The sequence below is a fragment of the Penicillium soppii genome, assembly GCF_028829465.1.
Source record: "Penicillium soppii strain IBT 18220 chromosome Unknown utg000004l, whole genome shotgun sequence".
Lineage (NCBI taxonomy): Eukaryota > Fungi > Ascomycota > Eurotiomycetes > Eurotiales > Aspergillaceae > Penicillium > Penicillium soppii.
In genome coordinates, this window is record NW_026643234.1 from 5,185,430 (window position 1) to 5,209,372 (window position 23,943).

Genomic DNA, 23,943 nt, shown 5'->3' on the forward strand with positions numbered 1-23,943 from the left:
ATGTCACTAGAATGTGCAGGTATAGGTGATTTCGGTCTCTAGTTTCCCTTCCCGTTTTAGCCTAGACCTCGCCACTTTCTACTTGTTTGTCACTAGCGGCTGCTTATATATTTAATTCTTAACTCAGACTCCAAAGATCTTTTTTACATCTTATATCTTAAGCCATGGCGCATTCTATTTCAGATGGATTCCCTCTCGGACCCCGACCAAGAAATCCTCATTTGGACTAAGCTCTAAGTTTTCAAAGACCTGGAGCTAAATCCCGAATGGGTTAGATTGTTTCAGCCACTGATTTGGGCCCCGGGACATGACGGGTCTGGATGGGTAAGACTCCAGAGCCTGAACATGATGCTTCTAGTAACAGGTGAGTCGAGCATCAAATGGCCAAGACCCGGCTAATACCTGTCATAAAGGGTGGAAGAGAACCTTAGACTAGAGAGAGATCATAGCCTCTCCTTCCAAGGTTCCACTTAGCTCTATTAGGCGATTCTTAAGAGTAGGGGAATCGTATACGTGTCCTCTTAAGTCATTTTATTATAGGATAGACGTTACTGAAACTATACGTTCAATCCTCTGGATTTACCTTCCGGCACCCATAAATAAAGCATATCAGGCCTAAATGTCGAATATAACAAGACTTCGTGCAACGGCCCGAGGGCTTAATGGTTAGGATTATTATAATGAGAGACGTTGACTTTAATATCGTATAAAGATGTAGGCCCCCCAAACAGAATCTGTGTATGGCTGGGAAGCTTAGTTAAAGCTATGGCCACATTTCTGGCGGAATGCAGAAGCGGCCGAGTATATATATCTTAGGAAATCTACTGGGACTGGTAATCCCATTGCCGGCGGGAGAACCCTGTTAGAGAGGTTCGGTCAGCGTCTGGAGAAAGTGGGACCCATAGGCTGTAGGGAAGAGTTTGTTGATTGTAAGATAATCGCTTATGTTTGAAATTCTATGTTGGCGATTGGAGGTTTTAATGCCATTTGTAGCGACTACTTTAAGATGAAGAATTCTCTGTAAGGCAAAATTGGACCAAAATATAAGCCTTCAACAACCACTTCCAACAAACATAAATATACCGTCCAAATGGCCTGATCACCGGTAATCGAACTATGTATTTAAATTTTCTGATCAAGCTAATATTGAAAGTGTTATCCGAGGTTGAAGTGAAGGTCCTAGATGGGAATGAACGTAACATAGTCTATGTCGCGGGCCAGTGTGATCCCCTAGATCATAGTGCCTCATATATAAAAAATCACACGTGAAACCTTGGAAGTCTTCACTCGGAGCAATGAAGCACCACAATCCACACCAACAAGTCATTATATTACAAAGACCCTTTACCATCTAGTATAAAGAGAAGGGCAACAGCCAAATATAAAAGGAAAAACACAGTCTATCTTTATACGGAAATCATGATCTTTGATAACCAGGCAGCCCAAAGTAACCTCGTATTCCCTTGGACAGAAACAAATCTCGACATTCAGAGCCCTATCTCCACTTTTGATCACCAAATCCGATGCTCCGGCACACGATGAAAAGAACCAGCGTTGTTTTTTCCGTCCCTACCACCATGCGATATGACTCCTTTGAAAATCTTATTCTGGTTCGTGATCGCGCGAAAAGGGCCTGGGTTGGCCTGTGGCTTTTTATCAAAGTCGTAGTAGGTGTTCCCTGTCGACAAGACAGGGTACTTGCGATACGATGTAATAGAGCTATTTTGCGGATACGAACCAATGGCTGGCCATCTGGACCTAAGTCTCCATTATAGTATTTGTGAGGGTATCCCGTTTACGTGGTCTATTTTGGTCCGTGTGCCTCCCTGAGCTGGTTTTAGACAGTGGAATGGGAAACCCTGTTTTCCTCTCCAGTGAACATAGTATTATAATCATACCAATGTGGCTATGTATCGCACTCATAGTCAGCAAATTGAATATGCTAGTTGTTGAACAATAGGGATAGTTTCATACCTGTCTAGCCGCAGCTTGTTTTGCCTTTCGAACCGCAGGCTGGGCTTTCATCGCCTCATTTTTGGTCTCTGTTTTGAGAATAATAGCTGGATAACAAGTAGGCAAAATATAAAGAATGGGAAATGGTAGAGGGATCTAAATGCTGACAGACCGATGAGATCATGGCTTTCTTGCGCAAGAACTTGCGATTTAGCTCTTGAAGCTATCGAAAGAGACATTCGTTCCTATGAAGATGGTAGAGCATTTTTATATCTCGATATATCACTAGTAGCGCTGAAGCGCTGGAAGTTGAAACCCTCCTCTCTTTCTCATTCGCCTGGTGCGTGGATCATTTTTTTATTATTAGTCTCACTTTGTATAGACAACAAGGATTGTGTATGGTAATGTTCCATCATTAAGACAGTATGGCTGTGAAGAGTTTCTTGACAGAGCTCCTACATTAAAATGGCTGGCGCAGTGGCCATATGATAGCGGTTAAACTGTGGATATTATCGCCTTCAATTGGCTTAGAAGCGCAAATAAGCATAGTTAAAACATTTGAAAGAGAGATACAAAATACAGACTAAGGCAATATATAGCCGCTTACGAAGGTGTAAAGGCGCCAAAGCTCACATGCCTGATTTAGCAACCGCCAACCTGACATTTCTGAAGATGCACCATTCTAGACATCATCAATACCCTGATTTTCCGTTCATACCCCTGCAAATTTTATCTCACCTATACTTCGCAAACCGTTCTAATCTTAAAAGCGGCTTCAGTGGTGTGACTAAAATGGATGAAAATAATCCTGAATAAAAGTATCTGGGTGGTCGCTATCAATTCTTTTGATAAATATACTATGTTTTTTAAAGTATCTCTTCTATCAAGGCTATCAAAGTTTATTTATAGTTACAAAACTATATTCAGTTTACAGTATCTTAAAACATATTACAAAGTAGTTTTGTATTATTTCGGGCAAAATACGATGTTTCTTGTTGGCGGTTACTGCCATTCAAGTGACCGCGCGCGTTTGGCGTTTCAGTAATATGCAGGCCCTGCTTTCACATCAATTCACTCCTTTAAAGTCTATAACCTTCCTCATAAACTTCGATTTTGCTAACTCTTGAAGTAAAAGCCCTTGAAAACAAGAAAGTCATAATATGAGCCGACCTAGAGTTTAATCCATCTTGCTTCCCAAGTGCTTACTATTTGCCTGGCTTCGTCGACAAACCCCAGATCTAGAAGAAGCTGGATGGTTCCGCGAAGTGCAGAGTCGAGAGCCGATGATATCCATGCATGGGTATAGCTGGTGTGCTCACCTATGAATATTGTTCTATATTCCGTCCGATAGAATGACGGAAGAAAGAGACTCTGCTGACCCACAAGGGGGGAAGCCCACGCGCCAGCCTGATTTTCATCGTTTTCCCAGCATAGACGATGGTATATTCCTAAAACAGCATGTCAAACCAAGAAGACGGGGTGATTTAGAGCGAGGATTTTTAAAGAAAAGAAATCACCTTGAAACTGCTCATTTGCGATCTTGCCGTGAAGTCTAATCATTGCGCGCTGGGCGAGGGCAACATGCTCTTCAGTGCTCAAGGCTGCTGTGGATCGAGCCATATTACCGTGGTTGTATGTGGCAAGGATAACTCCTGGCCCTGTCGCATTTATTGCATAGGACGGATAGCAGATATCGCCAATTCCAGGAACAATATCAGTTGTTTCACACCCTCCGTAGATAGGATGCTCAGTATGTTCCCAGAATCGCGTCTTGTAAAGGAGCGCTACCTTGCAAGACTGCTCAAAAGGTAGATCGGTAATAGCACGTCGAAGAATTGGGGAGTACGCTGGAGTTTCCCAAAGTCGAACTTTGCTGAATGGAGCCGCTACTACCACGTAGTCGTACCTCTTGAACAAATGTTGGTCCTGCAACTGGTCATCGATCCAGTGCACTGATATTTTATTGCTTGTTTGGTTGAATGTCAAACGATCAACCCGAGAGTGTAAGCTTGTCTTATTGACAACGTGGGGATAGAATGCGCGAGGAAGCGACTCAAACCCTTTGTCAATTGTCTGCCAACTCGTGGTGGAGAAAAAGTCATTCGAATAAAGGCTCTCCCATATAGGGCTAGTGTCATTTGAAGCAATGTAGTTCGATATATTCGTCTTAGAGCCAAGTGCGTAACGCAAATATCCACCTTCTGACCAGTGCCAGTGAGATTTGCCGTCTTTCAAAGCCTCTTTGTGTGCTTTGAACATCAAGGAAGAAACATTCCTGATGTATTTATCTGAATGAGAGTCCGCTTCTGTTTGCACTGTCGATTTCAACTTTGGGTTTTGAACTTTGAAAGGAATGAACTGAATGTGTAATTCTGGATTTCTGTGCGCGTTCTCCCTGTTGAGTAGATCTGCCAGCCGAATTACTAGTTGATGATCTTGAAACGGAAGTGGCTCATCGGTACCAATGTATTGAATTTCAACGGGAATACGCATCGCACCCATCTCTTGGTACTGGTAATCATCTGGTTTGGTATCATTGAGGTACACCGTTCGTACACGGCCTCCCAGCCTCTGAGATGACTCGTATATATGCCAGTCATGGAGACCAACAGAATCCAGCAGATGGCTTGTCATCAACCCGGCCATTCCGCCTCCAATAATGGCAATGGAAGCATTTTTTGAGCTTTCACTAGCTGCTATACTTTGTTTGGCTCTAATGTATTCAGTCCCATCAAACCAGGCATTCGATGCGTTTATCAGCCTGGCAATATTTCCGAGCGGTTCACTTGGCGTTGTTACAGTGATGGGAGAAGAACGCCCAGCATGAAGGGAGTTCGAGAAAGCGGAAAGACATCGATGACTTGGCGTATCTAGAGGAATTATCCATAAGAGCCTGTCAGGATAAGCGCCTCGCTTCACCGAAATTGTCCCCAGTTCATGGTGAGCGTCAGTTGAGTTCCGAAGGTTGCAATCACCATAGACTATGTGTAGAGGCCCTTCGAAGGATTTATCAAGAAAACGAAGATGAACATTGTATAAGGAACCAGGCTGGACGGTATCTGGTTCGTAGAATTGCAGCGGGAAGGTGTCGTTCTCTGTAAGGTGCGACAGATAAAGAGCTATAACGACAACACCCAGAACTGAGAAAAGACCCCTGTTTCCCCTCATGAAACGAAGCATATTGGAATTCTGATTTTTGCAATATTTTCCTAAAACAAAAGTAAAGTTAGTGTCGGAGCGAAGGCTTTTACAGTTATGTAAATCTCAGTTCGACGGTCTTCTTCTGTCCATTGTTTTGAAATGAATACTTCCCGCACGGACCATCTTTGTAGTGCCCCTTTACGTCTTCATGCATGTACATACATAAAATCAAGGAAAAAACCTCTTTTTCTTTAGGCAATGTCTCTGCTATCGATATTGTGTAACTCTACCACATTTATCATATGCACGGCAGAGGAACCGACCCATGCTGTGTAAGATGGGTGACTAAATCCACAATTGTGCGACGGCTCGCCACTTAACCAGATGATCCAGTTTAGCAGGTGACATATGTAAACGTTGATCTGGGTAAGTGTCTATACGAACACTAGCACAAAGTTTAGGAAAAACCGCAGTTACCGCCTCTTAATTAAGATAAACCTACATCCTAAAGGATGCTGTCACCCGCTTAAGGCAATCACTGACGACCAGAGTGCTGTGGTATAGGGATTATGCGTTGGGCGGTAACTTTTTCGGCTACCTATATTGAGTTTGAGTTGACCTAAACGCTAAATGATGGAGATTCTTCGTTACGAGTTGGTAAGAGTCTGTTATACCCAGCTGCTGCTGTGCCCTCTTAAGAACTTGTATCTGATGATATCATTAATAGGCTGTGATGAAAGTAATCTAAGCTAAAAATTACGGAAATATATGCTAAGGAACAGCGAATGAAAAGGTGATAGATAAATATTTCAAAAGACTGATTATATTTGTTGGAAATAGATCTATATTATAACCCCCAATGCTAGAAAAACAAGCAATATTGGTATACAACGGACTATCTAGTATCCTAAAGTGCAATGACGTAGCCTAATCTGACTTTGGACCTAGGAATCGCGCAATGATTATCTATATGATGAAAATGGAAGCCACGACAGATCAATTGAGCATGACGACAGGAGCCTTATATGCCCTGGGATAATCAAGGTCATGATTGAATCAAATTCAATGATGTGATGATAGTAGTGGGTTTGTGAAAGAAAGAAGACATTAACTATGTCCATGGTGAACAATTTATAATTTCGCAAGGAAAACAATGTCTGGGATCCAGGTATGGCATAATGGCTGCCATGTTACCAGACTGCGGGGAAATCACAGAACGAACGGAAATGTCGACTTGTAGAAGAAAATAAGCAACGCAGGTGTAGGTGAGGTGGAGGGAGGAGAAATGTAAACAGTTAGGGGACTCTTGATTCATCGTAGGGTGTGTATGACCTGATAGAAAAGTCTGCTTATTTCGCAGAAGTTGTATTTGTATAACTCGATCCATTATACGAGCGACTGTGCGCCAAGAGAATTGATATTTTGATTGGTGGTATCACAAGGATCATGGCAAGTCTGTAAATTGTTTTGAAAAGCATGTGTATTGCTTTTTCTCCTTACATGTCAAATTATTCTCGGCACAATAGGCCAAGGTACCCACAGAAATGTCAGGGTGTGGCACATCATCGCTAAACCAATGATGATAGGCGCCCAGTAGATAAATATGAAAAAAACATTGACGGACCTTTTGGCCTCTAAACTATCCCATTTCCTATGCCATTCATAGGCTACTTGTCATTTTTGAAAATGATAGACCTTCTGATTTCTGGTTCATGCTGCTAAAGCATTGATGCACGTACCAGATATGCTGTCAGTTGGCTGTCGATTATGCGGATGGCTTCGAACTTAGTAAGGATCTGAGTGCATCTGGAGGATGAGCGGGTGAATTCACCATATAAGATAATATGGTTGGATTTTCAGACTTCCCAGTTACACGGCAGCGCCAGGGTTATGACGGAGGGAATGACGTGCTATTTCTTGTTCTCACGGTTTTCTATTTACAGGAATCTGCGAGAAGATGTAAGGTGTCTTCACCTATTTAAGTCAGTAATAGATAAAACCTGTCTTTGCAAATACCAATGGAGACTGGAGAATCATAAAACTCTTGATGTACGATTGATCAGTGACTGAGATATATGAATTGATAACCGATCTCTACTTTGATATCGCTATGATCAATACAACAAACCTAGGCTCACTAGAGGGCCTTCACTGGAGGTCCTCGAGTTCTTTCACCATCATGACTATTTTGATGGCTGCAATGACCAGTAAGTTAGTGCCGAGCGGCTTTCGGTATTAGCCGTCAATATTTATCAATCAGGCAGACTGATACCATCAGACATGTTCCTGTATAGTTTTATGGTCCCTCTTCTGCCTTATATACTCGAAAAAAGACTCCTCATTGATCCCGAAAGGACGCAGAGCTTTACCTCTATACTATTAGCCGAGACTGCTGTGGTCTCGGCCTTGTCAAGTCCCGCCATTGGAAGCCTAACAGACAACCGCCCTTCCAAAAGAGGCTTAATGATCTTATCTCTTTGTCTTGCATGTGTGAGCACCGTAACTATGGCTGCTGCGAAAAGTCGTAAGTGTTTCCTTGCCAATATTGATTATAACTTCTCTCGGAAAGGGCACCTCTTTCATGGTCTGCAGTGCGTTTAAAGTGAACTGATGCGTTTTACAGTGCCTGTAATTTTTCTTGCTCGATTTGTTCAGGCGATTGCAGATAACTCGATGTGGATCGCAGGGCTGGCAATGATCACGGACATTGTTCCTTCTCATCAATTTGGTCGCATCATGGGGTTTCTGAGTGTTGCAGTCTCGGTGGGAACATCAGCTGGCCCGATGGTTGCCGGCTTACTGTTTGAAAAGTGTGGTTATTGGGCAGCGTGGTCGAGTGCATTTCTACTCCTATTCATTGACTTTATTATGCGAATCTTGATGATCGAGCGTCCGAAAACTGAGTTGTTAGGTAAGTCTTTTCTGTTCTTCTAGCTTTCTTTTTTTGGCATGGAAGGATAAGTTTGGTGCCGAGAGACTTGCTAGACACTAACATTGTCGTTCTGATTAGGGCCTTTGTTTCGCGCTGCTGATGAAGAAATTGACCCCTTAATTCCTCAGACGATCCAACCATACAAACAAGGACAGCCAGATCCAGACGTGAAGCACGTCTCGAATGCCGAAGTATCTGGGTTATGGTTCTACTTTTATCTACTACGCCAGCGTCGATTTTTTGTAGGGACTGCTTCATATGTCTTCTATGCCATGCTAGTGACCAGCTTTGACACAACATTACCTCTCCATATACGTGAGAGCTTCAACTGGGGCAGCCTAGCGGCTGGATTGCTTTTCATCTGTCTCCAACTTCCGGGAATAATATTGACTCCTCTCAGCGGAACGCTCAAAGACCGCGTGGGAACACGTTACCCTACTGGGACTGGGTTTTTACTGATTGCGCCATTTTTCTGGCTAGCTGGATTGCCCGGGGCAAGCGAAGTTTCATGGACTAGTGGGAGTTTAGAAACTGGAAAAGCTGTTTACGTTGTTTCCGTAACCATTATCGGGTGCTTATTTTCTTTATTCAATGGGTCGGGATTCCTAGAGGCGACTTGTAAGTGAAAAATTCACATATCTCCAATTGAGATATAACCTGCAAGAGGGAATCTCGATAGCCGAAGCACGCTTTTTCCCTGCATTTCCCATCAAAACGTTGACTAACTTATACCAAACTTTGGGACAGTGACTGTTGACGAGATCGAAAGCAACAACCCCGGTATCTTTGGGTCGAACGGCGGATACGCCAGAGCAAATTCACTTTCGTGGATGTCCTGGACCTTGGGCATGTTCCTTGGTCCGATAGTCTCTGGGCTTCTAACAGAAAAGGCTGGGTACTTCAAGTTGAACCTTATTCTAGGTATGAAATTATCACATTCAAGACTGCATGACAAATGACTGACAGATTTGCGTTTGAAACTCATGTAGGTGCGATGTGCCTTTTTTTCGCGGTCCTTGCCTGTTGGGGTCTGGGAGCGCGAAGGAAGCGTGACTGATGCCACAATTCGATTGCGATACATCCATCTCTTCTTGCTAGTCTATGGCCTATTGATCATATTGTCCACTTTTGATTGTTGGGCAGATTCTGCAGTTGTAACGTGGCGCGGGATCAAATTTCTAAAAGACTCTGTTACTTGGCTTAGAAATATTATTTTCGGCTTCAATAATGTTCTCTCAATATGGAACAACTACGGTAAACACGTCCAGCGGGAGGGAGTGTCTCGATGGTCGCTAGAAGAAAATGCTACTAAATCAACATTCCCTCCTTTGCACCCTATTCCGCTGTGTATTCTGGGGCAGACTCCACTTTTTCGGCCGCTGATTAGCTCGAATAACTCTACGTGTGTGTTGCCGATTAACCATCCTAGGCTTAAGTCTGACCGTTCCCCAAAATAGCATACGTTTTACATAACTAGTTATTCTATGATTTATTAGATTGAAGACCGATCGGATTAGAGCGAGCGGCTTAGTAGAGAGCCATATGTGAGACTAGTCTGCGCCAGAACTAGACTGCACGAAGAACCGTAAAAGGGTTCTAAACCTCAACCTAAAACCCCGACTCGCATTGACTGCGATTTCAAACAGTTCAAACCGCACCTAGTCTATAATCCACTTCGGTTCCCTATCACGGCACAAAAACCCCCATTTTTGCATAGAATAAGTGCCTCGGTATACATAACCCTAGTCAATACTGGCAATTGTGACCTTGAGCCAACGTACTACGAGAGGCTTTGGCTTCCAAAATTTATATTTCACATTACCCTGTTTGCATAAGTTCCAAGACTATAAATAAGCACTACAATTATTTCTAACTACCCTAATCATTAGAGTATCAGTCTCCAAAGTTGGCGTTTTCTTTAAATTCTGAAAGTTGTATCCGGTGTAGCATTCTATGTCTTTCTCAGTCATAGGATGTATGGCCTTGGATGTGCCTTCAGAAATTCATGACCGAACGGATAATCATTATATCCCTCCCATTGCTTTTTGAGGTAGACAGTTGCACGTTTGTACTTGGTTAGGGGAATGCCATGCTGAAACCTGAAGACCAAGTCCGGGTTGGCAATGAAGTGCAGTCCGAAGGCAACCATCAGGTCCCATTTCTTGTAGGGCTCTTCTACTACCCATGCAGCGGAATCAGGTTGATAGCCCCTTGCCACCATTACAGGAGCGTAATTGTCCAAGGCTTCTAGGATGAAGTCTAATGTCTTGCCAACGTTGATATTTTTCTCATCTCGAATCAAGACACCAGGATCTCCAGTTGCCTCGACCAGAGACAGGTAAGCGAATTTGACGTTCATCTTTTTGAGCTCCATGATGAGGTACGTGTACAGCTCGATGAAGTCCGTCTTCTCGGAACCTTGAAATCCGGCGTAAGGGGAGAACCGGACCGCCACCTTCTCAGCACCGATATTCTTCACGACAGCCTTGATAACTTCAAGTGTCAGCCTAGATCTGTTTTCAATGGAGATGCCTTATCCTTGCGCTTGTTGACATTGGGCGTGAGGAATTGGTCGAGCAGGCTCTTTAGAGGTTGTGGAGCATACGTTGTGCCGTTCAACCTTAATGATCTCGCGCATAGTGAATTTCGTCAGATATATGAGAAACGAAAACTCAAACCTTTAATTAATTATTCAAAATAAATAGAATTCATAGGTGAAAATTGGGTGCTGTTCCATTGTCATTCGGCATTCGGCCTTGGTCGGAGACCGAGGGCTTCACATCCATCGTTCTCTTTCCTCAACATTCCGCCTTCTCCGCTAGACTTGTCTTTATAAGGCCAGAAAATCCATGTCTTTTACTTTTCCTCATTTTATTCCCAAGTACATTTTAGCGCATTTGACCGTTCTATAACAACCCAAATCACCAATAATGCTCACTCTCAACATCGCCTATACCGAGCTAGTCAACAGCTCTGATTCCTCCATCCCAACCCTGACCCGAGGACAGGTCTGGAGCGGCCTGAAAGCAAAAGCCCGACGCCCTCAAGACTTCATCCCCTCTTTCGATGACTCCCGAGTCATCGAGGAACGGGATAATGGTTCTTACATCGTGAGAGAAGCACATGTTGCGGCCGATCTCCGCGAATCTCCTATGGCTGGAAAATGGACCAGAGAAGAATGCAGGTTGCATGAGCCGGTTAAGGTAAGAGAGCCAGAAGATTTACAACGGCCCGGACCGTCCTGAAAACTTCGAATGTATCATCGAATGGTCTAACCAGCGAGTAGACTTACTTCACGCTACCTGGCGGGCCGATAATTCAGAATATCTTATCCGAAGGACCTGACCAGGCTCTATATCTCACGTTTACCTATGAATGGAAGCTGCCTGATATTGAGCCTGGGACTAGTGAGGCAAAAAAGGCGGAGGATGACCATAAGAAAATTGCGATATCCTCGGTTCAAGGGACAATCAGGGCGTTGAGAAAAATGGCAGAAGGGAATAAACTGTGAATTTGGGATGGAGGAATGAGCCACAAGCAGGTAAAAGAATATAAAGGGCTGGAAGAGTTCAGTCATCAACGTCTCGCAGCTACTGCTCGAAATGCCCAGCTACTCGGGATTTCTCGGCGATTCGCCATTCGGTCGTTATTTTATATGCTGATAATCTCTCTTGGCCAAGAAACCTGGTTGACTTCCTGAAAAAAGACAATACTCTTGTCTTCTGATAGTAAATACGACAATAGATATGAGGCTCACAGCGCATAACGTCAGAAATATGGTAGATCTGCGTGTAGATTTCTGGGTACTCACCCGAGAATATCTCACATCAAAATTTATATCATCTTTGTCAGTGAAGCCGAGGTACAACAAGAAAAACTGAGACGGAGAACGACTGTACGGGCAGGCCGGCCATTGGGTGCACCTTGAAAAGAACGTCGGTGGCGATGGATTATTTGTGACTGTGTGCCGAGCGGAATGGGGGACCCACCCACGGGGGCTCCCGATTCGCACCATTAGTTAGTATGGCGACTAGTGGCACGATGGAGAGTGTCCGCTGGATCAATCGATGGTACATCAAGAAACGAAAAAGAGCAGAAACGCGGTCTGATGTGGTATGAGCACCTCGAAAGACCCCTTTCTTCTGTAGCTAATGAAGTACTAGGATCACGCTTACGAAAAGCTTCGAACCGCACTTGGCCGTGAAGTAGCCATTTCACGAAAACCAATCCTAAAGCTGCAGGACGAACTTCGCCTGGAGAAGAGCGAATGCCAAACGACAGAGGAACTCCTACTGGACACCAAAGATCAAAAGATGATTTCGTACTATTAATTAATTAGCTGCAGAATGAGCTTCAAAACACAAGGAGCAACTTAAACAAGTGAGGGAAAAACCTCAATGCAAGATTTGCTACGTGCAGCGAGATCGTTGGGTGACGCTTGCAAAGGTGCATAACGGCCAAAGGCCGAATGCCTGATTTCATAGTATTGGTGCCTGAAGATGCCTAGGGATGCGTTATTTCAGACCGCTGTTCGACACCACTCTATACACTGTATTGTAAATGAAGCTATTCCCATCTCCACCATCGCCACCTGCACTGAAACAATACTAGTGCGCAAGCGAGGTCGATTGCAGACACAGGAGGTAACTGCTTCGCCACGTTGGAGCTAGCGGAGGAGGACCTGGAGGTGAATAGTTGTGTGGTGGAAATAGCCTTATAACTAGGTCGGGGGAGGAGGTCCATAATGTTTTATATAGTGCGAAGTTCATTAATAAAAGAAAGTAGTAACAGGATGAGAAAGAGACAAGTCTAGAGTTGGCCGAGGATCGACGTCTCTTAAATGGCTAACAAATTCAGATGAAGGTGTTGTTTGTCAAGCGCAGTTTCTGCTAGCTCTCAGTTCAAGCTTATAGTGAATTCTATTCAGAAGAACATGACTGACAGGTTCTGACCTTTGCAAGGGACGGTTAGCATTCTCGCTGTTACTCTCTTTTGTTGCCAAGTCACGAATGTTACTTAATAACAAGAAGCATCATTGGCAATTATTGACAGAATAATATTTCAGGTATCTAGTCCCACTTCCTAAAAGCGGAATTAGAGCCTCATCAAGGCCTATCGTAGCCTAGTAACGTATCAATGTGCTTCCCAAATTGGCTGAACAGAGGCTTCGGGTTGGTAATGCTCCTCCAGCCAGGCTTACACCGAGATTTCATGGCCTCCGAACCGGCGGACGAAGAGAGCTGAAACGGACAAAATGGCCCTGATTTGAGGGAATTTGCCAATGCTTCAATACAGTGTTTCAAACAAAATATAATATTCGGTTTCAGGCTAAATAACTGGGACGTTGTGCCAAAACTAGTGGAAGCTCAATTTTCGATTGAGCATATCTTCGAGAGCTAGCCCGACTGATTGCAATGCTTCTATCGATGTACAATATGCTGTCAAGCTCAAATTATGGCAATATGTCTTATGTGGTATCACAACCACACTTCTGAAAGCTATGAAATCTCATCTGTTTACCTCCACCGAAATGAGCACATCGCCGCTTAGTCTCTAATTGAAGAATCAGAAGTTTCGTAAGATCCAAAGCAACTCTAGCCTCTTCTATACAGTTGGATAGAGAAGCTAGAAGTGTGATCTAATCATATACTACTATCAATCCCCATCCAGACCATTTTGCATGATGCCGAACTTACATCCGGTACCAGTGCACAAGATATCCTCCTGCTTACCTTTTCAACAAAACTGTCACCATCAAAAGCAGAAGCCAAAAACTTCTTCCTCGGGTTGCTAGGCTCGGGAATGTTCTCTTTCAACGATTGGAAGGGCGGAGTTCCTTCCAGAGCCAATTGTATAGCTAGAGTGAGTCTTTGTGCAAGGCACAAGCATCTCTAATTTGCCATGTTCAAATTGATCAGACGCATTCCTTGTGAGTGAAAAAGTTAGAAAGTGAAAGAAAGGACGGAATTGCTATGAGGGAAAAGTGTAGCCTATATGGGACCGTAACGCAAGTAGTTGTTAGATAGTAATATGAGGGCAGCTAGCGTCCTGTGTAAAATGTTCCAAATCCTCGAAGGTCCTTACAAGATATCGAAATCATGATGGCACCCACACCTTTAGCCGGGCGGACCCGTTCCAAAACTTGGGTCTAAATTTTTCTTGCTGTAGACCTGGGGCGCATCGGTATATTAGGGGCTGTACGTGATCTAAGGACTGAGCAGAGGGTTTGCTACTCTCTAACCAATAATATTAATTATCCTAATCCACGTAAAGGCGTCACTCTTTACAGCTCTGTTTAAACGCCTGGATTTTGAAAGTCCGCCTTCGGTCTACGTGCGTCGAACCCATATCTGAGGGCCTTTCTTGTCTTTGTACACACATTTTCAACCAGCGATCACTCGAAGATTCGAAAAAACGACTGCTGCCGTCGATCTGTCTTGTCCGCCATTAACACGTGCCCCCTTCAAGACGAGGCATAGTGGAGATATTGGTAGATGAAAAGGACGATAATTGACTGATGAGGTTCCCCTCGACCTTGGGTAAATTCTAGGTATTTATATTCCATCTCATGATATGTTCCTCAACTGCAAAGTGGCGACCTCTACTGTTAAACAACACAGGACCATATTTGATTGCCCTCCTGCATTAATCACGAAAGGCGACACTGTTTACCCACACCAGGATGAGCTTCCCTGACAGCAATTGCTGAAAGCACGAAAATTTACATTGGCCATGAACTTCACCAATAACAAATAGTATTGTCCTACCATCCTTGGGACCTGCGTGTGATCACCACACTTATAGTCTGCGGGGATCGTGTCTGTTCAAGTATCACCAACCTGCTCTCACCATGCATCAGCGATCAAATCAAATGATGCTGTATTTGCCATGTTGATTGATTTCAGTAACGCCGTCATATGGTATTCGCGTTTCATGGAGCTCGTATGCTTCCTTACGCCAGTTCAACCCGTTGTTGCACATTAAGAACAGCTATTTCCTTTCTCCAGCAACTTCCTATTCTAGTTGATCATGTGTCGAGAAAATGAGGTAAAAAGGCAAGGGATCCATTAGATACCAAACATGAAGACTGACGACAATATCTGCTAATTGAGCAAAAGTCCTCCAATAGCAACGGCCTTAATAAACCTGTCGATATTTCTTTCGATGCTATTATTAAATATTTTCACCCAGTATGACAGTCCCTTGATGACGCATACAGAGACGATAATTGGTGCGTTATTCCCTTAAAAAGTGGATTTGTTATTCCTAATATGATTGTTTTACTAGACCGAGCGTCGACCTAACAACCATTGTACGATATAACATAATAACTCATTTCCCTCTCTAGACCTAGGGCTATCTGAAATTCATCTCATTTTATTTCTTCATGATGAGGCTTTTGGCAAATTTGTTTCATCCAATTCCACCAGCGTCTTCAAGGTGCCAATGTGATTACTCGGTATCACCACGACGATTCAACTTCGGAGCTGGAATTTCTCGGAATGAGTACGAGAAGGGAATACTCGAATCAAGGGAGAAATACATGAGTTTTTCTGAGAGCATACTTGCCAGGATTATGGGTCACATTGTGCTACTGCTCCTTACGCCTTCGACCTGAAAGCAATTCGACAATCTAATGCTCGAGATGTGTTGGGGATAGTCTCCCATGGAGTAGATAGATAGATATCTCTCGCTCTCTCTCTCTCTCTCCTTCTCTCCTCCGTCCGCAATACAATATTCACATCTTCATATTCTATTGCCCTTGTATGATCTTCATGAAGATGTCCCTGAACGCGGCTTAGCGTATTATAAGACCTACTTGAATTGGTTTCATTTATTAAGCTCTGCATTGCATAGTACCGCGATTTACGATATCACCTTACAGTCAATCATATAAGAGTTATACCTATCTTGTATACTGCTCGTGCGTAGGGTTATGTGCCTCTACCTATAGCCTTCCTCATCCTACTAGCGACTTCCATGATGCGGTCGCATCAGCACCACAGGATGCGACGAGGCGCCTAAGCACTTGTCTGCAAGCCCTGGGCAATCAGGCCGGCTAGAAGATTAACAGTCGTACTCCTTTTCAAGAGCAAAACGAAGGGTACGTCGACCTCAAACATGCGAAAAATAAAGGTCCGAAACTCAGCAGCCAGCATGGAATCCAAGCCAAATTCGCCTAAAGGTCGATTCACTTCCAGCTCGTTCTCCGGCAGAAGGATGAGATTAGAGAGCTTCTTCGAAACAATACCCCGAAGTGCATCGAGCATAGATGCTGTATCATGGTGGTCGCGCAGCGCTCGCGCGACCTCCACAGGGATGTGCACTGCGGCGCTGTGCATCTCGCTGTCGCCCGCGGCGCGGCGGGCAAAGGAGGCAGTGAACAATGCAGCTCTAGGATCGGCGAAGACGTGGTTGTCTCCCTCAAATCCTCGTTGCCGCTGCTCCTGGAGACCGATGAACTCCACACCAGTGAGAAGGTGGCTGCTTGCCAGATGATCGTACCGTGCATACCATGTGTATGGCCTTTGGTTTACAAGGGCTATGTTCATGATCTGGATTAGTTCATCTTCGTTGATGGGATAGATCCCTTTGCGCTTCATGAGGGCCTCGATATCGGGGTGCTCGTGCAAATATCCCACTTCCGAAATCATCCCGTAGCCGATGGAGATAGCCGGCAGCCCGAGACGGTTGCGATAACGGGCGAAAGCGTCCAAGAAGGAGTTGGCAGCGCAATAATTACTTTCAGTCGCCGTGCCCACGGTCCCGGAGATGGACGACATCATCACGAAAAAGTCCAGCTGGGAGTCCCGGCCCTGGCCCAACGCACGGTGAAGATTCCAAGTGCCTTTCACCTTGGGGCCGATGGTAGTGTGCCATGCGCTGTGCGACATATCACTCCAGAGAGCCTCGCTGAGTGCCATTGCCGCCTGGATTACGCCACCAATGGGACAATCCGCGGCTTCCAGGGCCCTTTCGACATCATCATACTGGCAAACATCTCCCCGGATCACCGTCACGTGGGCTCCTTGGGCCCGTAGATCATCAACTATTTCCTTTGCCTCGGGCTTATCGGAGCCAGATCGACCCAGATAGATGAATCGTCGAGCACCGCAAGAAATCATCCACTTGGACAGACTGCGACCTAGCCCGCCCAGGCACCCCACCATGAGGTAGCACTTTAGGGCACTAAAGGTGGTTTCATACTTCGTTGGAATCACCCTTACCTTGATGTTCGGATCCTGGAACGACACGGTTACTTTCCCGAATCGCGTGCCTAGGGAGAAGTGCCTGAAAGCATCTGTAATTTCCGACGCTTGGAATGTCTTGATTGGGAAACATGGCTCACAGATCTTGGATCTCACCAGATCCAGACTCTCTGTAAGCAGGGATTTCCAGAGTTGATGGTGGGCTGGCTTGTTCGAGTGATACAGATTGGACAGGTCAAATGCCATGAAGGAGACATTCCGGCCGAACTCGGACATGTCCAGGACGCCATGATCAAGGATGTCACGCTTCCCAATCTCTATGAAGCGGCCAAAGTCGGCACATGCTTCAAAGCTGCTACGCAGAAGGTCACCGGTGAGAGAGTTCAAAACGACGTCAACCCCTTGACCAGAAGTGGCGTCCATAATAGCAGGGAAGAAGGATGAGTCGCGAGAGTTAAAAATGTGCGCTGGATCCAGATCATACTTCTCGACGAGGAATGCCTTTTTAGATTCGTTTCCAACTGTGGCAAAAATCTATAGAGTGATTTAGTGGATTGATTCAAACTTAGTACTGCTGGGTCCGCAGGTGGTTTACCTTTGCCCCGAGATGCTTCGCGTATTGGATTGCCGCAATCCCAACGCCACCCGCAGCGGAATGGATAAGGACGCTCTGATCGATTCAGCCCAGCTCATGGCAATAAAAAAGTACGGCACCTACCTCTCCCCGCTGCAGATTTGCCCTATGCTTCAGTCCATAAATAACCGTGGAAAAAACAATCGGAATAGTGGAAGATGTCTGCACGTATAAGCTTCTACTTTTATGTAGAGACTCGATCACTCACCGTAAAATCCTCTTCGTCCTTCAATTTACATACTGCCCAATGCGGGAACCTCTCGACAGTCGCAAAATGGCCAGGTACCATTGCAACTACACGATCACCAGTCTTAAACTCGGAAACGTTGTCGCCCACAGCGGTAACAACACCGGCACATTCACACGAGCATGATGCATCCTTGGTATCCACCTTGGCGCTTATGGCATACATGTCCTATTTCTTGTTACCAATGCCGCTAATGGTGCCTCGCAAGCATGAGACCTACCTTTGCATTCATTCCTACACTCTTCACACTGATTTCCACATGATCGGGATGCAAGGCGGTTGGATACTCCAGCTGCACAAAATGTATCGTGTCCATCTGTCCCGGGTCCTTGATACCTAATTCGCAACGCCCGGCAATCGCTAGCGGGAGGTCAATGGTTTCCTTATTCTGCTTGAGACGGAAGGTTTCGTTGAGATGCTCGTCTGGCTCCCAGCGAGAGATATGAAGGACGCCGTCTCGTTGCGCGAACTCGAAATCCGGTTCTAGTTCATGGATCAGTCGGTCGAAAACACTGACGATATTGTACAGGGTGTCAGAAGATGATGCTGATTTGTTGTCCACATCTAGAACCGCAAATTGGAGGGAAGGCTGTTCGAGCATAAGCGCACGAGATAGTCCCAGGACTGGCGCAAAGTCTGGGTTTTCCCCACCCACAAAGCCGCCATTGACGACCCATACGATCTTGGCTACACGATCAGTAATACTTTTCAGCTGTGCCATTTCTTGCTCTTCAATCCTGTTCAGAAGAGGTTGCTGCTGTTCCAGGGTGGATATGACAAATGATCGGTCCGGAACGGTCTCGATGTTGACCTGGAACAAACTAACAATATTGACCACGGATCCTAAATATTCTTGTAAGACAGTTTGGAGCTGTAGATCCAGGCGTTTTATATTGTTATCTCGGGTCACCTGGACACTTGTCAGAAATATACATGATGAAAGGTCATCTAAAGAGCTCACCACGATTGTCGGGGCTTTATCAACCTTTCCCTTGCTCGCCATTCCGCTTATAGTCGCAACTGTCACAGGAAAGGGACCACCTCCTTTGATAATCTTCATCCAAGTAACATCGTAACTGGATGTATTCCCCATCATGATGACAGTTGCTCCGGGCGTGAGCCTGCTGGAAAGGGCCGGCGTCCATAGATCGACCTATCACATATCAGCGTCAAGTCAAGCTTGCAAAAGGTCAAACATACCGAGGGAACGAGAACAATATCGAATTTCCTTTCCTGCGGAATCCCCGTTGGTCGGTCTGGCTTCTGCTCGTCTACAGTCTTCGAGAAAACCTCCGTCCCGACTAGATCGCCGTCTGTAAAGACCCCACGATAATAGGTGTTATACCTTCGGAAAGAGGAGTCGACACGTAAGAGCCCACGAACAGTTTCTGCTATCCGCAATTGGTCGCCAAGTTCGAGGATATTGGTATTACACCGCTGGTGACAGGCCAAATCTAGGGCACCAGCCAAGGGGAGCACGTCCTCGTCAGCCAATTCCTTAGAGCCGCAGTTCTGTGCGAACCGGTTCAGATACTCTTCAAGACCCGTGCTGGTTAGCGCAGAGAGATCCGGCTTCCAGGTAGCTCTCACAAGAGGGTTGCGTTGCTCGTTGGTTTCTGTCGGTCTGTTCCCTTGGTAGGCAATACAACGAGCCTGGCCCATCCTGATCAAGACCTGATCAGACGAATTAAATAGCTCTGCATTGATTTTGACCGTCCCAAAACCTACGTTCTCCGACTGGGTGTCAATGCACCATGGTCTATCGGTATCCATATCAAGGGCCGACGGAGGGGCGATGTAAACCGATTCCATGGAAACAGGCACCGTAGCCCGGAGCTTACTAACCCAGCCACTAGTAGTAGCAATGAAGGCCGTTTGTAGCATCGCATCTATGGAGATTGGATGTGCAATGTACTGGCCAAACGGTTCTCCCCGCTGGAGATGTGTAGTTGCTGCCGCTACGTGTGCCGTGCGCGCGCGATCTCGAAAGACCTCCTCCATGACAGCAAACTTGGGACCCCAGTTGAGCCCTTCTTGGGTGAACTTGTCGTACCAGACACGGACCGCATCCTGTTTCATCTTGGACCTGTCAAGCTTAATCTGCCGAGTTGTCCGGGGCGAGGTTTCTGTTAGACGCACAGCCGCGTTCATATGCAAGGTGGCCTGGGAATCACTGTCGATCGAAAGCACACCGAATCTCCACCATTTATCTGAATTCCCCAGGTTTGAAAGCTTCATTGGACGCATCTCGGCAAATATCTCCACCGTCGGTCTTCGGTCGGGATCCATGTCGAGAGCTTTGATGAAGTTGAGATCGCGAAGTTCCACACCAGGACAATCTTCCAGCTGGAGACCTGCAACCTGGGACATCGCCTCGACTGCCATTGCAATATATGCAGCGGCGGGGAATACCACCGACGGGCCTAGGCAATGATGGGTAAGCCATTGGGCTTCATTGAGGCTCAATACATTTCGCCATGTCACTCCTGCGGTGCTCGCTCCCGACACTTGGGATCCGAGGAGATCGTGCCGGGGGTATTTGCGGTGACGGAACTCGATACTGGAGCGAGGCTCAGACCACAGGGTGGGAGAACTGTAGTCCCACGGATAAGAAGGCAAATCAACCAAGACACGGGCTTGAGATCCATTCGCAAACATCTTAGTGTATTGGAGCTCATCGTGTCCATGTAAAAACAGTGAACCGACAAGCTGAAGGATAGTCAAACAAGCATCTTGGTGACGTATGAGAGAGGAATTATAGATATAACGACTTTGTTCAAGTGTCCAGGCATTCTGCTTGATGGGGAGCTGTAAAGCTGAGTGCGGACCAAGTTCTACTAGATGGTAAATGCCACGCGCCAGGATATTTTTAATGGCCTCGTCAAATCGCACCAGAGATTCGAGGTTTGTACGCCAGTATGTGGGCATCCCAGCCTGATTTGTACTGACTGGCCCACCATTCACAGTGGAAACCATGACCACTGACGACGCCGGACCATCCACAGCGCCATTTGTATCGTGGTTGCCATTACCCGTATCCCAATAACGCTCGAGAAGGGCCTCATATTTCGGCCCCACAATCTTCATATGGTGCGAGTGGTACGCTTTACCTCCAGTCTTTAGCTTTCGAGCCCAAATATTTTTACCTTCGAGTGTCCTAAGAAGCTCGTTGATGGCGACTGTATCCCCACTCACGGTCGCGCTCTCTGGCGAATTCGCACAAGCAACGATAACAGACTTTCTCAACCCACATTCCTCGATTATCGCCTCGGCCTCATCTTTCCCAAGTCCCACGGCAGCCATGGAACCCTCGGTGGAGTCCTCGGCAACAGCAGTTCCGCGGAAGAAAGACGCGAAGATCGCTCTCCGGGCGTCGATCGCCCCGGCGGCATATGCTGCTCCAATCTCGCCGGAGGAGTGGCCCATCACTAGCTGTGGCAGAGCACCCCAATCTTTGAGTAGGTCTGTCAGTGCAATTTGCACCGCCGTACACAGTGGCTGTGATATTTCTGCGGTGTTAATATCACAGTTTTCATCACCTCGCAGAACACCTTCCAGTGTCCAGGCGGGCGCATGTTCTGGATCAAGGGCTCGGAGGCAAGAGTCAAGATAGCCTATGGTCTCCCTAAACACGTAGTTATATCTCAGAAGCTCTTTGCCCATTCCAACCCACTGTGCGCCCTGTCCGGTGTAAACAAAGGCCAACGGGAATGGTCCTGCATTGTCAGAATCTCTCAGTCGTAGGCTCAGCATATTGAGCCCCTTATTCAGGCTCGCTTGAGATTCGATAAAAAAACCACGAGTAGCCAGCTTGGAGCGACGACAGCTCAACGTAAAAGCCAGGTCATCGATTTGAACCTGGCCAGCTGAATGGGAAGTGAAATCAGCCAAGTTACTAGCCATCTGTCTGAGGGACGTCTCAGATCGAGCCGAAAGAGGTAACAGATAGAGCCTCTCTGCATTTTCGCCTACTGGCGAATCCCTACAACTGCTGGTCAACAGGTCCATCGGCATTGCCTCCAGAATAGCATGGCTATTTGAACCACCGAAACCAAACGAATTGACCGAGGCTCGCGGGACCCGAGATACCGGCCATACTCGATTGGCAGTAACGATTTCCACGTTCCATTCCTTTAATTTGATGCTCGGGTTGATCGCCTTAACCCCGGCCGTCGCAGGGAGTAACTCATTCTCGAGCGCTAGGGTGACTTTGATTAGGCTTGAAAGACCGCTCGCTCCTTCGCTGTGACCAACGTTCGGCTTGATCCCCCCAATGAGGGTCGGCCGTCCCGTCCAATGACGAAAAATATCCGCTATGGCCTCGACCTCCATAGGATCACCGACCTTGGTGCCGGTTCCATGCGCCTTCCGCTGTCAGCATGGTAATTTATCAGCATTCGGAGAAACCTACCTCGATGTAGTCCGTTTCCCCTAGATCTAGACCTGCCCGACGATACGCCGCTCGAATGACGGCCTTTTGGCCTTCCAGACTGGGCTGTACAATGCCTGGTGTTCGTCCATTTCTGAGCGTTATCATTAGCGTTTAAGACTACCACCAAATTGAGAAACCCACCCGTTGACCGAGGTTCCTCGAATGATCGATCGAATGGGATCTCCATCCCTCAGTGCATCACTGAGCCGCTTTAGATATACGGCTGACACACCCTCCGCTCTGCCATACCCGTTGGCCGATTCATCGAAGGTATGGCACATCGAGTCTGGCGATAAAATCCCCGCTTTCACGGCAATCATCTGCTGCTCTGGAGATTGGATGAGGTTTGCAGCAGCCACAACGGCCGCATCGCAATCATGGGCATCCAGGGCCAGACAAGCCGAATGCAGCGCATACAAGGACGATGAACAAGCCGTATCAACCACATGGGACGGGCCGCGCAGATCGAAGCAATGCGTAATGCGGTTCGCCAGCACGGTCAGTCCCGATCCCGTGGCACTATATCGGGAAAAAGACTCTGGGTCTTTGTACTGCATGTTCAAGAAATCGTTGGTGAAGTTTCCGATATAAACACCGGTGTTTGAGCCTTGGATCCCGTCCAACGGCACACCGGCATTTTCCAACGCCTCATAGGTAACTTCGAGGAGTTTCCTTTGCTGGGCGTCCATGGAGGTGGCTTCGAGGTTGTTGATCCCGAAGAACGCGTTTTCGAACGCTCGAATGTCCTCCTGGATGAAATATCCACCGGTCGAATTGATACTTCCTGGTCGTTCGGCATCCGGGTGATAATATGCCGCTGCATTGTAGCGTTCTGATGGAACGGCGCAATGGCCCGTCTCGTTCCTGACGAGCAATTCCCACAGTTTGGATGCGGATGAAGCTTTCCCAGGTAATCGGCATCCTAATCCACGTGTCAGTACACCGAACTTGATGCGGATTTAACGCTCCTACCTATGCCCACGATTGCGATTGGTTCACATTGGCATGCAGGATTCAATGCTGGTTTCTCCATTCTATCGCCTAATGATGGTGTTTGAAGCAGCAGTGTCTTGTCGGAATCCTGTTGGATGTTTTAAGGAGGACTCTACTAGTGATTGGGGCGTCATTATTATCGGGCGCGAAACGTCTATTTTATCCATCTTATGCTTTCGCACCTCGGCCAGGCAGAGAAGACTAGTCTGGATATGGCCACAAACTTAGCGGGAAAAAATCGGCGTCGCGGAGTGTGCTTTCTGCACTCGATGCAGTAGTGGCGGATAGGCCAAGACATAATAGGCATGTGGATCGGGCGGTTCTACCCAATCGGGCTGGCGATCTTCCTCATTTTACCAGCGCTAAACTGGGACCTCCGTATGTAACGTAATGCCATCCAAT

At 46.4% G+C, this 23,943-nt stretch overlaps 10 protein-coding genes across 10 annotated transcripts; 5 read left to right on the forward strand and 5 right to left on the reverse strand.

Moving 5' to 3' along the window:
* Positions 1 to 249: 249 nt before the first annotated feature.
* On the forward strand, positions 250 to 619 carry N7529_005400 (Dimeric alpha-beta barrel; the record flags this gene model as incomplete). The annotated part of the gene is made up of 2 exons (XM_057240927.1): positions 250 to 364; positions 450 to 619. 2 exons carry the CDS (start codon positions 250 to 252, stop codon positions 617 to 619), a joined length of 285 nt encoding a protein of 94 aa, XP_057100222.1.
* Positions 620 to 680: 61 nt separating this feature from the next.
* N7529_005401 (uncharacterized protein) lies at positions 681 to 952 on the forward strand (the record flags this gene model as incomplete). The annotated part of the gene is made up of 2 exons (XM_057240928.1): positions 681 to 704; positions 758 to 952. The coding sequence occupies 2 exons, from the start codon at positions 681 to 683 to the stop codon at positions 950 to 952; spliced, it is 219 nt and encodes a 72-aa protein (XP_057100223.1).
* A 559-nt stretch (positions 953 to 1,511) lies between these two features.
* N7529_005402 (Guanine-specific ribonuclease N1/T1) lies at positions 1,512 to 1,752 on the reverse strand (the record flags this gene model as incomplete). The annotated part of the gene is given in 2 exon segments (XM_057240929.1): positions 1,512 to 1,719; positions 1,739 to 1,752. 2 exon segments carry the CDS (start codon positions 1,750 to 1,752, stop codon positions 1,512 to 1,514), a joined length of 222 nt encoding a protein of 73 aa, XP_057100224.1.
* An 85-nt stretch (positions 1,753 to 1,837) lies between these two features.
* On the reverse strand, positions 1,838 to 2,192 carry N7529_005403 (Guanine-specific ribonuclease N1/T1; the record flags this gene model as incomplete). Its single annotated transcript, XM_057240930.1, has 3 exons — positions 1,838 to 1,906; positions 1,975 to 2,060; positions 2,126 to 2,192. The coding sequence occupies 3 exons, from the start codon at positions 2,190 to 2,192 to the stop codon at positions 1,838 to 1,840; spliced, it is 222 nt and encodes a 73-aa protein (XP_057100225.1).
* Positions 2,193 to 3,414: 1,222 nt separating this feature from the next.
* N7529_005404 (flavin monoamine oxidase family protein) lies at positions 3,415 to 5,133 on the reverse strand (the record flags this gene model as incomplete). Its single annotated transcript, XM_057240931.1, has 1 exon — positions 3,415 to 5,133. One exon carries the CDS (start codon positions 5,131 to 5,133, stop codon positions 3,415 to 3,417), a length of 1,719 nt encoding a protein of 572 aa, XP_057100226.1.
* Positions 5,134 to 7,599: 2,466 nt separating this feature from the next.
* N7529_005405 (vesicular amine transporter) lies at positions 7,600 to 8,989 on the forward strand (the record flags this gene model as incomplete). The annotated part of the gene is made up of 5 exons (XM_057240932.1): positions 7,600 to 7,618; positions 7,718 to 8,005; positions 8,105 to 8,644; positions 8,774 to 8,947; positions 8,970 to 8,989. 5 exons carry the CDS (start codon positions 7,600 to 7,602, stop codon positions 8,987 to 8,989), a joined length of 1,041 nt encoding a protein of 346 aa, XP_057100227.1.
* A 1,003-nt stretch (positions 8,990 to 9,992) lies between these two features.
* On the reverse strand, positions 9,993 to 10,664 carry N7529_005406 (uncharacterized protein; the record flags this gene model as incomplete). Its single annotated transcript, XM_057240933.1, has 2 exons — positions 9,993 to 10,511; positions 10,632 to 10,664. 2 exons carry the CDS (start codon positions 10,662 to 10,664, stop codon positions 9,993 to 9,995), a joined length of 552 nt encoding a protein of 183 aa, XP_057100228.1.
* Positions 10,665 to 10,956: 292 nt separating this feature from the next.
* Positions 10,957 to 11,537, forward strand: N7529_005407 (SRPBCC family protein; the record flags this gene model as incomplete). Its single annotated transcript, XM_057240934.1, has 2 exons — positions 10,957 to 11,229; positions 11,313 to 11,537. 2 exons carry the CDS (start codon positions 10,957 to 10,959, stop codon positions 11,535 to 11,537), a joined length of 498 nt encoding a protein of 165 aa, XP_057100229.1.
* A 512-nt stretch (positions 11,538 to 12,049) lies between these two features.
* Positions 12,050 to 12,357, forward strand: N7529_005408 (uncharacterized protein; the record flags this gene model as incomplete). The annotated part of the gene is made up of 2 exons (XM_057240935.1): positions 12,050 to 12,139; positions 12,190 to 12,357. The coding sequence occupies 2 exons, from the start codon at positions 12,050 to 12,052 to the stop codon at positions 12,355 to 12,357; spliced, it is 258 nt and encodes an 85-aa protein (XP_057100230.1).
* A 3,690-nt stretch (positions 12,358 to 16,047) lies between these two features.
* Positions 16,048 to 23,581, reverse strand: N7529_005409 (type I polyketide synthase; the record flags this gene model as incomplete). Its single annotated transcript, XM_057240936.1, has 10 exons — positions 16,048 to 17,769; positions 17,831 to 17,905; positions 17,954 to 18,031; positions 18,078 to 18,284; positions 18,337 to 19,026; positions 19,078 to 19,269; positions 19,317 to 22,487; positions 22,528 to 22,639; positions 22,690 to 23,470; positions 23,521 to 23,581. 10 exons carry the CDS (start codon positions 23,579 to 23,581, stop codon positions 16,048 to 16,050), a joined length of 7,089 nt encoding a protein of 2,362 aa, XP_057100231.1.
* Positions 23,582 to 23,943: the final 362 nt, after the last annotated feature.